Source organism: Felis catus, chromosome A2, assembly GCF_018350175.1.
Source record: "Felis catus isolate Fca126 chromosome A2, F.catus_Fca126_mat1.0, whole genome shotgun sequence".
NCBI classification, from domain to species: Eukaryota; Metazoa; Chordata; class Mammalia; order Carnivora; family Felidae; genus Felis; species Felis catus.
The window spans coordinates 85009111-85025363 of record NC_058369.1 but is presented as its reverse complement, the minus strand read 5'-3'; the positions used below and the strand labels follow the sequence as shown (position 1 = coordinate 85025363).

The window sequence follows — 16253 nt, the reverse complement described above, 5'->3', positions numbered from 1 at the left end:
CAAGCACCCCAGACACTGGGGACCTGCACTGGAAGGACAAGTTTCTGGAAGGTCTGACTTTGAAAAACAGTGGGGCTTCAATTTGAGAGGTTTTACAATCAGCAGGGTTTAACTCCAGTTACTTTAAAAATCAGTGGCCTTAACTCCAGGAGAGGCACGAAGGCAATAGGAAACTAAGCCCCCCACCACATCTTACAATCTGCCGAGGCAGAGATCAGCCCCACTCCAAACTGATTCCTGTCTTGGGGAGAAGTGAAGGTAATTTCATGCACCAGAGCACCCACAGTTCCTGCATCTAAGCTTCTTAACTTGCTGCATAGGGAGCAGACCCTGGCATTGAGTGTGTCTGCACACAATGCATTATAGCTGGGCTGGGAAGAAAACAAGTGCAACTCAGTGACAACAGTAGGACACATGAAGTCACACAAGAGACAACCCTAGAGCACCTGGTTCTAGTGACCAGGGGACCATTGCAACACAGGGTACCACAGGACCTCTTGTATACAAGGCCACTATTTTGAAGAGATGTAGCTGACCTTCTTAATGCATAGAAACAAAGAGTTAGACAAAAGTAGGAGACAGAGGAATATGTCTCAAATGAAATATTAAGACAAAAATCACAGAAAAAAGCTAAATGAAACAAAGATAAACAATGTGTCTGATAGAGAATTCAAAGTAATTGTAATAAAGATACTGGACTTGAAAAGAGTGAATGAACTCAGTGAGAACTTTCACAAAGATAAAGGATAAAAAAGAACCAGTCAGAGATGATGTATACAATAGCTGAAATAAAAAAATATATATATACCAGAGGGAATAAATATCATATTGGAGGATACAGAAGAACAAATCAGCAATCTGGAAGAGGGTAATGGAAAGCAACCAAGCTGAAGAGCAAAAAGAAAAAAGAGTAAAAAATGAACATTGGTTAAGGGAACTCAGTGACATCATCAAAAGTAATAACATCTGGGGAAAAAACAGACATCCAGGTCCAGGAAGCACAGAAAATCCCTAACAAGATTAACCCAAGGAGGTCCACACCAAGACACATAATAATTAAAATAGCAAAAAGTAATGATAAAAAGAGAATTTTAAAAGCAGCTAAAGAAAACTGTTACATACAAGGGAAACCCCATGAAGGTGATTAGCTGATTTTTCAGTAGAAACATAGGAGACCAGAAGGGAGTCCATGATATAGTTAAAGTACTAAAAGGTAAAAACCTTCAATCAAGGATACTATTCCCAGTAAAGTTATCATTTAGAAGAGAAGGAGAGATAAAGAGTTTTCCAGACCAAAAAAAAAAAAAAAGTTAGAGTTGTTCATCACCACTATATCAGCCTTACAAATAATGTTAAAGGAAATTATTTGAGTGAAAAGAAAAGGCCATTATTAGAAGAAAATGATGAAAGGAAAATATTTTACAGGTAAAAGTAAACATATACTAAAGGCAGTGGATTAATCACTAATAAAGCCAGTGTGAAGGTTAAAACACAAAAGCAGTAAAATCTATTATGTCTACAAGACTTACTCAAGGGATATAGAAATAAAAGATATAAAATATGACGATACATACATATATATATGCATATATATATATGCATATATATATATATATATATATATATATATATATATATATATGACATCAAAGGGGAGTAAATATTTTGTGTTTTTGGAATATGTTTGAACTTAATGACCATTAACTTAATATAGACTACTCTACATGTAAGATATTATATATGAACCTACAGGTAATCACAAATCAAGAACATATAACAGATACACAAAAAATAAAGAAAAAAGAATTCAAACATAACATTAAAGAAAGCCACAAAATAACTTGAGAAGAGGGTAAGAGAAGAAGAGAGGAACAGAGAAAAACTACAAAAACAACCAGAAAGCCATTGACAAAATGTCCATAAATACATACCTTACCAATAATTACTTTAAATGTAAATGGACTAAATGCTACAATCAAAAGAAAAACATTACTGAATGGATTAACAAACAAAAACAAAAACAAGACCTATCTATATACTTCCCATAAGAGACTCATTTCAGACCTACAGACACAGAGACTGAAAATAAAGTGATACACAATGCAAATGGAAGTGAAAATAAAAAGCCAGGGTCGCAATATTTATATCAGAAAAAAATAGACTTTAAAACAAAGACTATAGCAAAAGACAAAGACAGAAACTACATAATGATAAACCCAACAAAAGATACAATATATTAAATATCTATACACCCAACACAGAGGCACCTAACTGCAAAGCAAGTATTACAGATATAAAAGGAGAAGTTGATAGTAATACAGTAGTAGAGGACATTAACAGCACTTTACATAAATGGATAGAACATCTAGACAGAAAATAAAAAAGGAAAAAGTGGCTTTGAATGACACATTAAACCAGATAAACGTAACAGATATATACAGATCATATATCAAAAAACACTCCAGCAGAATTTGATTTGATTTGATTATATCAAAAAAAACTCCAGCAGAATATACATTATTTTCAAATGCATGTAGAACATTTTCCATGATAGATCAATCACATAGTAGGTACAAAACAACTATCAATAAATTTGAGAAGACTATAACCATATCAAGCATCTGTTTTTTTGGGTTTTTTCCCCCAAAATGGCATGAAACTAGAAATAAATTACAAGATAAAAGATCTGGTAAAAACAAATGGAAATTTAAAAAAATACATGAAAATGAATGAAAATGGAAACACAATGACCTCAAATCTTTGGGGCACAGTAAAAACTGTTCTGAGAGGGAAGTGTATAGTGATACAGGCCTACCTCAAGAAACAAGTAAAATATCAAATAAAACCATTGAAACTTACATCTAAAGGAGCTAGGAAAAGAACAAACAAAACCCAAAGCTACTACAAGAAAGAAGATAATAAAGATTAGAGAAGAAATAAGTGGAAATAGACATACATACACACACACAAAGAAAAAACAATGGAAAAGATTAATGAAACCAAGAACTGGTTCTTTGAGAAGATAAACAAAATTAACAAAACTTTAGCCAGATTCTTCAGGAAAAAAAGTGATAACTCAAACAAAATCAGAAAAGAAGGAAGAGAAATAACCAACACCAAAGAAATGCAACAAATTATGAAAAATATCATTTAAAATATTAAAACAAATAGAAGGACCACAAAAACTAGATAACTTCATAGAGCTTATAATCTTCCAAAACTGAATCAGGAAGAAATAAAAATTTGAAGAGACCAATTACTATTAATGAAATTGAATCAGTAAACCAAACTCCCAGCAAACAAAATTCTGGGACCAGACACCTTCAAAAGTAAATTCTACCAAATATTTAAGGAGTTAATAACTATTCTTCTCAAACTAATGCAAAAAATAGAAGAGGAAGGAAAACTTCCAAATACATTCTGTGAGGCCAGCGTAACCTGCTACCAAAACCAGACACCATACACACATACACACAAAACCACCCCCAACACACACACACACACACACACACACACACACACACACACACACAAAACCACTACAGGCCAGTATCTCCGATGAACATAAATGCAAAAATCCTCAAAAAATATGAAACTGAATTTGACAATATATTAAAAAAATCATTCATCACAATCAAGTAGAATTTATTCTAGTGATGCAAGGGTGGTTCAATATTCACAAATCAATCAATGTGGTACATCACATTAATAAAGGAAAGGATAAAAAGTTAATGACAATCTGAAAAAGCTTTTGACAAAATACCACATCCATCCATGATAAGAGTTTTCAACAAAATGGAATTAAAGGGAACATACCTCAACACAATAAATAGCTAACATTATACTCAAGAGTGAATAACTAAAAACTTCCTTTAAAACCAAGAACAAGACAAAGATGTCCACTTTCAGTACTTTTATTCAACACAGCACTGGAAGTTTTGGCCATAGCAATCAGAAAAAAAAAAAAAAAAGAAAAGAAAGAAAGAAAAGACATCCAAATTGTTAATGATGAAGTAAAACTCACTATTTGCAGATGACATGTTACTGTATGTAGAAAACCCCAAAGTCTCCACCAAAAAATTACAACTGATAAATGAATTTAGTAAACAGCAGGATACAAAATTAATATACAAAAATCAGTTGCATTTTTATACACTAATAACAAAGTAGCAGAAAAAGAACGTAAGAAAACAATCCCATTTATAATTGCATCAAAAAGAATAAAATACCTACAAATAAATTCCACCAAGGAGGGGAAAGATCTATATTCCCCTCCTTGGGGAGGGGAAACTATACAATTTTGATGAAAGAAATTGAAGACAACACAACCAATGGAAAGGTGTACCATGCTCATGCATTGGAATAATTAATGCCATTTAAATGCCCATACTACCCAAAGCAATCTACAGATTCAGTGCAATTCCTATCAAAATACAATAGTATTTTTCATAGAACAAGAACATATTATCCCCAAGTTTGTATGAAATCACAAAGACTCAGAATAGGGAAAGCAATCTTGAGAAAGAACAAAGCTGGAGGTATGATCCCAGATTTTATGATACACTATTGAGCTTTAGTAGTCAAAACAGTATGGTATTGGCACAAAAATAGACACAAAGATCAATGGAACAGGATAGAAAGCCAAGAAATAAACCCACATCTATATGATCAATTAATCTAGGACCAAAGAGGCAAGAATATACAATGGGGAAATTATTCTTTTTTTAAAGAAATTTTCTTTTTTTAGAATATTTATTTATTTGAGAGAGAGAGAGTGAGCGAGCGAGAGAGCACTCACATGCACACACAGGTTAAGGGCAGAGAAAGAGTGAGACAGAGGATCTCCATGTTATCAATGCAGAGCCTGATGCGGGGCTTGAACCCACGAACTGTGAGAGCATGACCTGAGCTGAAGTTGGATGTTTAACAGACTGAGCCACTCAGGTGTCCCAAGACAGCTTTTTCAATAAATGGTGCTGGGAAAACCAGACCGCTACATACAAAAGAATGAAATCAGACCACTTTCTTACACCAAACACAAAAATAAACTCAAAACGGATGAAAGACCTAACCTAATTGTAAGACCTGAAATCATAAAACTCCTAAAAAAAACATAGGCAGTAATCTCTTGGCCTTAACTTTTAGCAATTTATTTATGGAGATGTCTCCTCAGGCAAGGGAAACAAAAGCAAAAATGAACTATTGGGACTATACCAAAATAAAATAAAAATTGCACAGCAAAGGAAATAATCAACAAAACAAAAAGGCAATGTATTGAGTGAGAGTAAATATTTGTAGATGTTATCTCTAATAAGAGGTTAATATCCAAAATGTATAAAGACCTTATATAACTCAACACCAAATCTTCATCATCATCGTCATCATCCAATTAAAAAATGGACAGAGAACCTGAGTAGACATTTTTCCAAAGAAGTGTACAGATGGCCGACACATGTAAAGATGCTCAACATCACTAATCATCAGGGAGATACAAATCAAAACCATGGTGACATATCACCTCACACAAGTCAGAATGGTTAGTATGAAAAAGACAAGAAATAAGTGTTGGTGAGGATGTAGAGAAGGGAACACACATGCACTGTTGGTGAGAATGTAAACTGGTGCAGCCACTGTGGAAGACAGCAAGGAGCTTCTTCAAAAAATTAAAAATACACCATGAACCAACAGCTCAAGGACCTGGATGAGAACAGGGATGCCAAGATGAACTTCAGAAAATTTATTCTGTTTGTGACCACCCGCACAGCAGCCTGCCGCAAGTACTCTCCAGTGATGCTCTGTAGACCCAGATCTTTGGAGGGGTCTCAGGTGGGCTCAAGGAGCCAGCTGCTGACTTCCCGAACCCTGTGTGTGATCGCTTCCCTGGGCTGGGTCTGCTGATGACCCTCTGATTAGTAAAATGCTTATGAAATACAAAAACAAACAAAACAAAAACAAAACAACAACAACAAAAACTGTATGATCCAGTCATTTCACCACTGGATATTTACCCAAAGAAAATGAAAACACTAATTTGAAAAGACATATGCACCCCTGTATTTATTGCAGCGTTATTTACGATAGGAAATATATGGAATCACCCCGTGTGTATCAGTAGATAAATGGATAAAGAAGGTATGGTGTATATATTGGAATATTACTCAGCCACAAAAAAGAATGAAATCTTGCCATGTGCAACATGAGTGGACCCAGAGGTATCGTGCTAAGTAAAACAAGTCAGATAGAGAAAGATGTATACCATATGATTTCACTTACATGTGAAATTGAAAAAAACAAAACAAATGAACAAACAAAAACTAAACAGACTCTTAAATACAGAGAATTGGGTTTGTCAGAGGAGCAGCAGGTTGGGAGGAGATGAAGAGGATAACAAACTTCCAATTATAAAATAAGTCACAGAGATGAAAAGTACAGCATAGGGAATATAGTCAATACTATTGTAATAACATTGTATGGTGACAGATGGTGAGTATATCTATTTTGGTGAGCATTTATTATATATTCAATATATACAATTGAGTAATGTATAGAATTGTTGAATCAATATATCGTATACCTAGAACTAATATAACATTGTATGTTAATTATGCTTTAATTTAAAAACTGAAATATGGGCTCCTAATGTACTATTTTCTCAAACTTCTGCAGGGTTCAAGATTGTTAGAATAAAATAATCAGGAAAAGCAAGTGTACATTGAGATATTATTTATTATCTGTACAAATTTATCTGCAAATTCAATATGACTTTACAAGTAGATCCTACCAATTATCTCATGAAGAAATCATTTTAAAATTATATAAACCTTCTTTAGGAAATACTTCTTAATGCATTATTTGATAACCTTGACAACAAAACTTAACAAAGACTGTGACAGGCTAATCCTCCTCCTCACAAACATAAATACAAGAACCGAAGCCAATATTAGCAAGCTGATTCTAATAATGTGTAAAATATTTTTTAAGTGTATGTGAGTGTGTGTGTGTGTGTGGGGGGGGGGAACTTATCCCAGGAATTCATGGTTAAAATAGTGTTAGGACATTAATTCATATTGTCCACTACATTATCACATTAACAGAGAAAAAATCATTTTAATTCTGTTAGTAGCTGAAGCAAAAATAAATAATAAACTTCTTTCATCCATTCCTGATAAAATCTCTTATCAAACAAAGTATTAAGGCAATTTCCTTAACCAGATAAACAGCATGTACAACAACCTTCAGAGGGTGTGATAGCTAACTACTTAGCACTGTTGACCACAAATAGTGAACAAGGACTTAAGATGCTTCATGGACTTGACAGTTTCCTGCCCCTGCCCCCTTCCTATTCAATGCTCTTACCAGGGATTTGGGTGAAGGTGGATAAGCAGCATTCAGCGTTTGGCAGGAAATAGTGACAAACAATGTCAAAATGGCAACCGACTTCCACTAGCAGAAACAATTGGTCCAAATGAGCAAAATAAATGGAATATAAAAGATATCTTCGACTAATGTTAAAAAAAAAATTACACCAGCAAAGTATGGGAAAGAATCTGTTTGCTAAGAGGTGATATGGAAAAAAAAAGAACACATAGAAAAACATTAACTACTACAAACTTAATATAGGTAAATAATATGATAAAACTACAAAGAAAAAAAGAAGAAAGCAAATGATTCATGGTCCATATTAAGTGTTCTATTTAAAAACAAGTACCAAGAGCAAGGCCAGCCTAGGTTGCATTCCTATCCTACCACATCAGAATATCAGTGTTGTTGATAAATCTCCTGATATCTATGGCACCATTTTAAGTACCCGTGTGTCAGGACTCTGGCTTTCAAGTGGGGTATAGCTACCCGTGTAAGGGGTCTAAACATCATGCTCCACAAGAAAGGACAGAAGGAATAAAATAAACTTCAAAATTCTCTTAGAAAAGAGATAGAGCATGCTTCAATTAAGAGAAAATGTTGAGAACTCACTGTATGTTAGAGTACACCCTAGGTATTTCACATCTGTAATTTAACCTACCCAAACCCTAAGGGGGAAGTATTAATAGCCCCATTTTATGAAAGAAAAAACAGACGCTGATTAAATTTGATCAAGATACCCAAAGTCTGAAACAACCGTAAGCCCACATTTGTTTAATTATAAAATGTGACTATGCTTATTACATTTTCCCACCCTCAGTTTAGATTATTTGAAGGGTTTTCCTGTGAAAGAGAGATTTTGTTGGTGCTCTATAATGGAAGAGGAAAAGTGAGGGCAGTGAAATTAAGTTGGTTCAAAAGGGCTAACCTAAATGTCTTCCATGCCTACAGTCTATAAATGAATGACGAGCAGACACTGCATTCCAGTATCTATGAAAAGTACACTGCTTTCATGTTAATTTAAAATGAGGGAGTTTAAAATAATTTATGTGAAATAATTTTTATATTGACATTACCAGTACATATTTAAAAAGAAAGCAACACTAAGGCATTAATATGAGAGTCAGAAGACACAGTTTCTCTGTTTTAAGGTAGATGTGGAACTTTAGATGAGTATCATAATTTCTACTCATTCATAAAAGAGATGTGCATAGTTGGTTGATTTGTAAGGTTTGATTCCACTGTACAATTATGCGATTTTTAAAACCACCCATAAAAAAATCTTATGCATGACCATAAGTTGAAGTGTTTATTCTCATTTTGCCTCTTTTAACAAGTTGTACAAATGAACAAGCAAGCTGGAATGTGTTCAGCTGAATTTCAATTACAAGTATAGATACTGTGTAGCTTTAATTTTTTTTTAATATTTGCAAATAAAAACGTGGAATAAAATCTCTAATTCTTAATAATTTGAATGTCAAAATATGAAGCATAAACCTAAATATTTAATTATTTGAGACATTTTCTACTCCCAAGAAGTAAAATTCTCTCTGTACCCCTTGACCCAGAAAATAATTTTAGTGATGAGCAGTTTGGAAGGAAGAGATTATTTCAGGACGCTCTATGTGAACATGCCGTTTTGATGCTATATTTGACTCTGTAACATGATCTAATCGTACAAGAATGGAATGGCTATTGTGAACTAACGCCCAGAATCATTGTGAGAATGGGATTTGATAATTTCTTTCTGAAATGACTTTATAATAGAGTTTCAAAAAATAAGATTTTAGAGAGATTGACTTCTCTTCAGGAATTTTCCTGTTAATGCTGTAGCTAACTATCCTGAACCTTCTCATAGAAGACCGAAGTCACTACGTAGAGCAAGGAATGATCCAGATACCTTTTGTAAAATCTTCCAAAGAAAATACTATTTCATTTGAAGTTTCATAAAAAACTATGTACTATGTTTTTTAATGTGATTATTCTGCTTACCTAAGAAAGGTCATGAATAACCAGCTAAACTATAAAGAATATATAATAAGGTACACTATAGCCTCAGAAATAATTTTGGAAACTGGCAGGTCATAGTGTTATCAGTATGATTACCAATTAAATTAATAGAGGTGAGTTTTCTTTCTCAAGAGTCTCAGATTTTCTCTGAAGTTTCTCCCCCCAGTATCTCCATTCTGATTGAACAAAATACAACACTAAATATACCTGTATGAACAAGCAATGGAGTTTCTGTTGGACCCATTGGCTTTGCTCCCATGTCCCTGTAAGTCTATATTTTTCCATATAACAACAACAAAATGTACATACATATATATATATATATATATATATATATATATATGTATACACACACACACATATATACATATATGTATATATATGTTTATATATGTTTTCCATTATATATGTGTGTATTATATATAATATTTGGAAAAGTGAGATATTCTCCAAATCTGTGACCTGTGTACGAAGATGCTATAATTTCTACTGTCCACAACTACTATTAGAAAGTTTAAAACAAAAACTACCAAGAATAGATTTTTTTTTGGGGGGGGGTTTCCATCGAGGCATTTTATTTGCATGAATGTATTACATCCCTAGAAAAAGAAACCTTGGAGTTTCTCTCCTGTGTGTTTTTTTTTTGTCTTGCTTCTTCATGGTCTGTAATGCCAGCTGTGGTTGTCAGAACCATTAAAGCAAACTAGTGAGATGGGGGCAGATTATTCTGCCATTTTTCTAAATCTTTGAGTTGTACATCCAATATCGGGCTGCCAATAACACTTTTATAATCTTGCTTGATAATTTTTTTTTCAAAATGATTCACAGCCTGGAATGAAATAGCAAATTTTCCGAAGCCAGCGAACCAAGATGGTGTACAAAGCTCATTGATTTGTTCTTACAACTCTTGCAAACAATGCTCAGCCATGCAAAATAATATAGCCAGTTGTCTTCTGAAAATTGGTGAGGTGATATTTCAATGTGATTTTTATTTTATCTTCAAAGGTTTTACTCTTGGACATAGCAATCTCTATTCAATGAGATGGCTATGCCCCATCTGTCAGTTCATGTTTGATTATATTTTTAAAAGTCTATGAAGAACGATTAGCCAATTGCTGTGGTTGATTTTGCATTTGTCAAATTTTACACTGTGTGGTGTAGACCACACTTGCATAAAACCACACAAAGAAGTATGCTGGAGGCTTACCCAAGAGGAGGAATCCATACATAACCACCAGGCAATGAAATTTTATTTCCTGTAGCTTTTCCTCTAGATATCCTTGGTATATAAGGTGCACAGGTATTTCAGAGAACTACAGAAACCAGATACATTGAGATAGGCCTGAGATAAAACAAATTTGCTGTAAAGTAGAATTAAACCTGGGTGTAGTGATATCTGTTTATCACAGCTTAAGAAAACAGTGCCAGTCAGGCAGAAATGTTTCAATGTGAAAAATATAATATACAACAGAGAGGGCAAAATTTTGAAATATGAGTTTAAAGAATCCATTTGTCGCATGGAGAGTCTACTATTAGGCACTGTTCTAGGTGTTTCAGATACATCAGTGAACAAAACAAAGACCTCTGCCCTTGTGCAGTTTGCCTCTCAGTGTTGGAAGACAGAAAAGAAAAATTTAAAACAGCATGTGAATAATTTGTACATCTGTAGAATAAGGTAAGTGCTAGGAAAATGTGAAGTAGGGAAAGAAGAATAAAGTGGGTGACATTAAAGTTGAAATTTTAAACAGAGTTGTCAGGGTCTTCTGGTTCAATATGTACTTTGATATAAATTTAAATATAATTCTGAGATTCAGGGTTACCAAAAGTCATATTCCTTTTGCTTATATAAAAACAAAGGTAAGACAAGGCAGTTGGCTACCATGCTGGCAAGAGACATAGGTCTATGAGTTTTCCTGATTTTGGATTTTTCCTGGGACATTTTAAAACTGCCTTAGCTGTGCTACTTTGAAATCTGTCCAAAATTAACAGGCACACTGAGACTTCGAACATGTTTTGTGACCCAATTTCTGGAGCTGCAGGGATATACCAAGCCCTTTGCCTCTCTTAGATATACAGAAATTAGGAAGATAAAGCTAAAAATCTACTCTTCGTATTTTAATTGAGGTCTTTGATCAATACCATATTTCAATATTATATATATCTATGGATAAGGGTTAGTTGTAACCTGAGGATATATTCTAAAAGATATGATTTCATATCAATTATAAAATACTTAATTTCCCAATACTTTCAAGATTTGTTGGTGATTGTATCTAAAAATTTTATGAACAACTCTGCAGTATCAGGCTTTACCAACTCTTGCTGACTCTGCTTTTCTCCTGTCTATGAAATCAGAACATACAAAGTTCAAGTAGTTGCCTGATTTGCTCCTTCCCCACCTCGTCCTTCACATGTCCAGGGCTCATAGATAAATACACTAAAAAGTGTGTTTTTATACTCCATTTTATACTCTATACAATATGTTCTACATATGGTAGTATTTTTTTTTTTTTTTGAGAGAGAGAGAGAATGCATGCACGCGAGCGAGGGAAAGGCAGAAAGAGAGGGAGAGAGAGAATCCCAAGCAGGCTCTGTGCTGTCAGTGCAGAGCCCGACATGGGGCTTGATCCCATGAACCATGAGATAATGACCAGAGCTAAAATCAAGAGTCAGATGCTTAAGCCACCCAGGCATCGCTATATTGTAGTAATTTTAACCAAATTTTCTCATCATTTTCACTCTCAAGAGTCATATCCATTTTAGAATCTAAACATGGTAGTCATCCTTTTATTATCCATCATTATAATATACACTCTTATTTGAATACTCCTGAGTCCCATTGCATTTATCCTGTTTAAAATATAACTATATATATCATATAATAACCATATATATGTAATATCCTACTTGATAAAACACCCATATATTAATGATATCATGGTGCTATTAGATCTTAAAAATTTTTGATCAAGTCCAATTTATCAATTTTTGACTTTTTGTTGTTTGGGATTTTTTTTTAAACTTATGTAAGAACATTTTGGCTACTTCAAGTTTGCAAAGATTTCTCATCTACGTATTGCCCCAGAACTTTTATGGTTTTAGTATATACACAAACACATATACGTTTATGAATCAATTCAAATTAATTTTTGCTTCGTTGTCATATAAGAATCACTGTTCTTTTCCAACATGAACATCCAGTTGCTTTGGCATCATTTATTTAATACATGTAGGGTATCTTCACACTGTTCTCTTTACAAAACACTGCAAAATTTCTTACATCCTTGGATTCTTAAGTACAAGCTTTATGCTTTATTTTGCATTGTAGTTTGCAAATAATTTCATGCTTAATTATACTCTTCTGATAATCTTGGGAGGTCAGTATTCTCAGTTTGTAAAACAAGGAAATTAAGGGGCTAAAGAAATTACCAAAGATATCTCACCCATACTCAAACACACAAGTGCACACATGTGCATGCACAACACACACAGAGACGGAGCCAATCCCACAAACCTAGATCACTTCATGTCAGTACTTCTTGAGGTTCATTTCCCAAGTAAATACCCATTGATGGCAAGGCAGACTCAAGAAATATACTCAAAAGGCCTTGAGACACAGCTGGAAACAATCACAGATTTTTTTCATCAAAGGTTCATGTTTTATATTTTAAAAATTATGTGAATTTTACATCCCTCTATATTATCTTTGCTGAACATATCAAAATAAAGTTGTATATTGTATATTATTAACTAAATTAAATGTTCCAGATAAATCCAACTGGCTCTCTATATTATTGCCACTCCCTGCTCCTTTCCCTGAAACATGAAACCCATTTTCAGATATTCCCACATCATTGTTATCTGTAGTCTCTTTTGGTTTGCTTAGTGTTGTTAGTGTTATTAACTTACTTTATTTAAAGAGAAAACACCTGTGCACCAAGGTAAACATAATGATAAAGATAAGAGCCCATTCTTCAATTAGAATAGCTTCAAACAGTTCTGGAAATAAAAGACTATTGTCTCATGTTCTTTTTTTACTGCCACTTAATCAAATACGATATATGAGGCAATATGGAGTGTATATCTAGAGATACATAGTTGATCTAGAGACTATCAAGTTGGGACCACTTTCCTTGGCGTGCAAACCCAGGAGATATGGACTTTCCAAACTATGTTCAAACTCAATAATAATTTTTTTTCTGAAAGTATACATTTCTTGTTTCAGAAGATACCCTTCATCTTGGAGCCAGACCTATATCTGGATTAACAACTATATAGAGGGATTTTATTTTCTTCAGCTATCCTGGAAAGTAGGCAGCTAATGCCTTTCAAGACCTGACAGAGATGATTGTCCTTCTGTATATAGGAGAGTTGTCTGTTAAAGATTTACTCATCCGAAAATGATAATCACAGGTTTTATTATCTATAGAGATTTGGGGTAGCAATTGATAACACTCCCACCTTTCTGTTTCAGGAGCAGGAGAATCTGGAAAAAGTACAATTGTTAAACAAATGAAGTAGGTACACACTATTTTAAATGTTTGATATTTGATGTCTGTCTGTGTAGTTGACCAGTCTTAAAGGAAATATTTTTCACTGATTGAAAAATATTGAAATCAGATTGAAATCTGATTGATGGTCCATATATCCAGGTAGCAGCAGAGCAGTCATGATTCCTGTGAAAATTTCCCTCCAACCCTTTACCAGAGAGCATAACTGATGAGTAATATTGTCATTTCCATTTTTTTTAAATTTTGCCTCTCAACAAGATGCCTACTAGAAGCAGTTATGTTTTAAATATATTAATCTGGGTATAATCTAGGGTTTCAATATGGTGGGCATAAGCCATAAACATTTCAAAATATGTCAAAGATTCATTTGAATTTAGGAGGGAATTATAATTTCAACCCAATTGGCATTTTACCTACCTGGGAATAAAATGTTTATGTACAGTTATTACTATCATGGATTTCATTTTTTTTTTGCATTTTTCTTTCCTCTTTATAATGAAATAAGTAGGCATGAATTTCTTGATGAGACAACAAATATAAAGGTGCTAAAATCCAAGAATATAATGTCTGAACAAATAAAATTTCAATTGATAAGTGGAGATGAATATGTAATATCTCATGACTGTCACTGCTGGAGAATTCTAAAGGACAACTATTGCTATAGGAGAAAATGATCATTTTTTTTAGCTTATTTTTAATTACCTATTGGAGGATCTTACTCTTTGGAATAGGTCACATGAGGAAATCATCCCAGTTAATGATACAATTATCTATTTAGAATGTAAAACACTGTTTTTTTTTCCTTTCTTTTTAGGTACTAATGTCATGTAAGTTCCATATCAGCAATTATATAAGTCCCACTTTTCAAATTCCCTGATACCTGTACTTGCAACCAATTTTTTTTTTTTTACCTTTTCTCCTATCTTTGAAGAACAGAACACGCCTCTATCCTGACCAGTGCTTGTACTGCTTTCGTGTTCTCAGTTCCATCCTTGCATCCCAAATCATCTTGCACACCCTGTAACACTACCACTGAATTCACCTGTTATTTTATTTCTGGTTAAAATCATGCTTGAGTTTCCCCTATCCTTTTTACCTGTCCATTCTCTGTGAAGTTAAATGCAGTAAAACAAGAAATAATCAATTATTTGGCTATCTAAAAATTAAAACTTTTAAATATATTAAACCATAAATAAAATTAAACAAAAATAGAAAACTAGCAAAAAATCTATATTAAATATAATAGATAACTGACTATAATAATATGTACATATAGATATAAATATAGATATATAGAGAGATATATAATATATAGATTGGTAAGAAAATATAGATTGGTAAGAAAACAAATAAGCTGCCCAATAAATACAAATGGTAAGACACTATGAACAGACAATTCACAAAGACAAAATTAATGTCTGTTTACATCTATAATGAGCTATTCTTCATCTTAGTAAATTAGCAAACAATAATTTTAAATAATATTACTCAATAAGGGTGAGGTTTGACAAGTTAATATTTTTCATTACTACTTGTAAAATTATTTGTTAAAGCAGATTTATAGAAATAACTCTTGCAATCTACACTGCAACCTGGGAAAATAATAATTATATTTCCGAGAATTTTAATAAAATAATTTAAATTTTTAAAAAGTACAAAAATAAAATAATATAAACATGAAAATATGAACAGTTATGCACCAAGAGATTTGGACTAGTCTTATTTAAAATAATGATATATGAGGTAAAACAAAATACTCTAAATTAAAATAAAACATAGGGAAATGGATTGTGAAAGTATGGGACTATCCACTTTTCAACTAATATTTTACACCCGTTTACAAGTTGTATGCAAATGAGAAAGTTTTTTTTTTTAATTTTTTTTTCAACGTTTATTTATTTTTGGGACAGAGAGAGACAGAGCATGAATGGGGGAGGGGCAGAGAGAGAGGGAGACACAGAATCGGAAACAGGCTCCAGGCTCTGAGCCATCAGCCCAGAGCCCGACGCGGGGCTCGAACTCACGGACCGCGAGATCATGACCTGGCTGAAGTCGGACGCTTAACCGACTGCGCCACCCAGGCGCCCCTGAGAAAGTTTTAATAGCAGAAAATACTTATATTCACTGCACCACAAAGATACAAGATTCCATAAACATCTTTACCTCAACTATAACAAAATAATTTTTTTTAAATGGAAGAAAACATTCCAATGTTCAAAGATATTTGCTTCTCAATACTGGGATTTAAAGTTAAACTGAACCTTCATTTTGAACACTGCTGGGTTTTTCACATTTTCTACAATGAGCAAATATTGCTTCTATTATTAACAGAGTCTCCTGATGCTACTTATTCCTCCTTTCCTCAGCAGACTC

General features: G+C 33.4%; 1 protein-coding gene across 3 annotated transcripts in view; it reads left to right on the top strand.

Annotated features, from left to right (window-relative positions):
• Positions 1 to 16253, top strand: part of GNAT3 (G protein subunit alpha transducin 3) — a 300648-nt gene that overhangs the window by 247322 nt on the left and 37073 nt on the right. For all 3 annotated transcript variants that reach the window (XM_045052313.1, XM_045052312.1, XM_003982705.5), the window contains one exon: positions 13844 to 13886. In XM_045052313.1, coding sequence (XP_044908248.1) covers positions 13882 to 13886 — 5 coding nt within the window. In that variant the 5' untranslated portion in view covers positions 13844 to 13881. The remainder of the gene's footprint in view (positions 1 to 13843; positions 13887 to 16253) is intronic.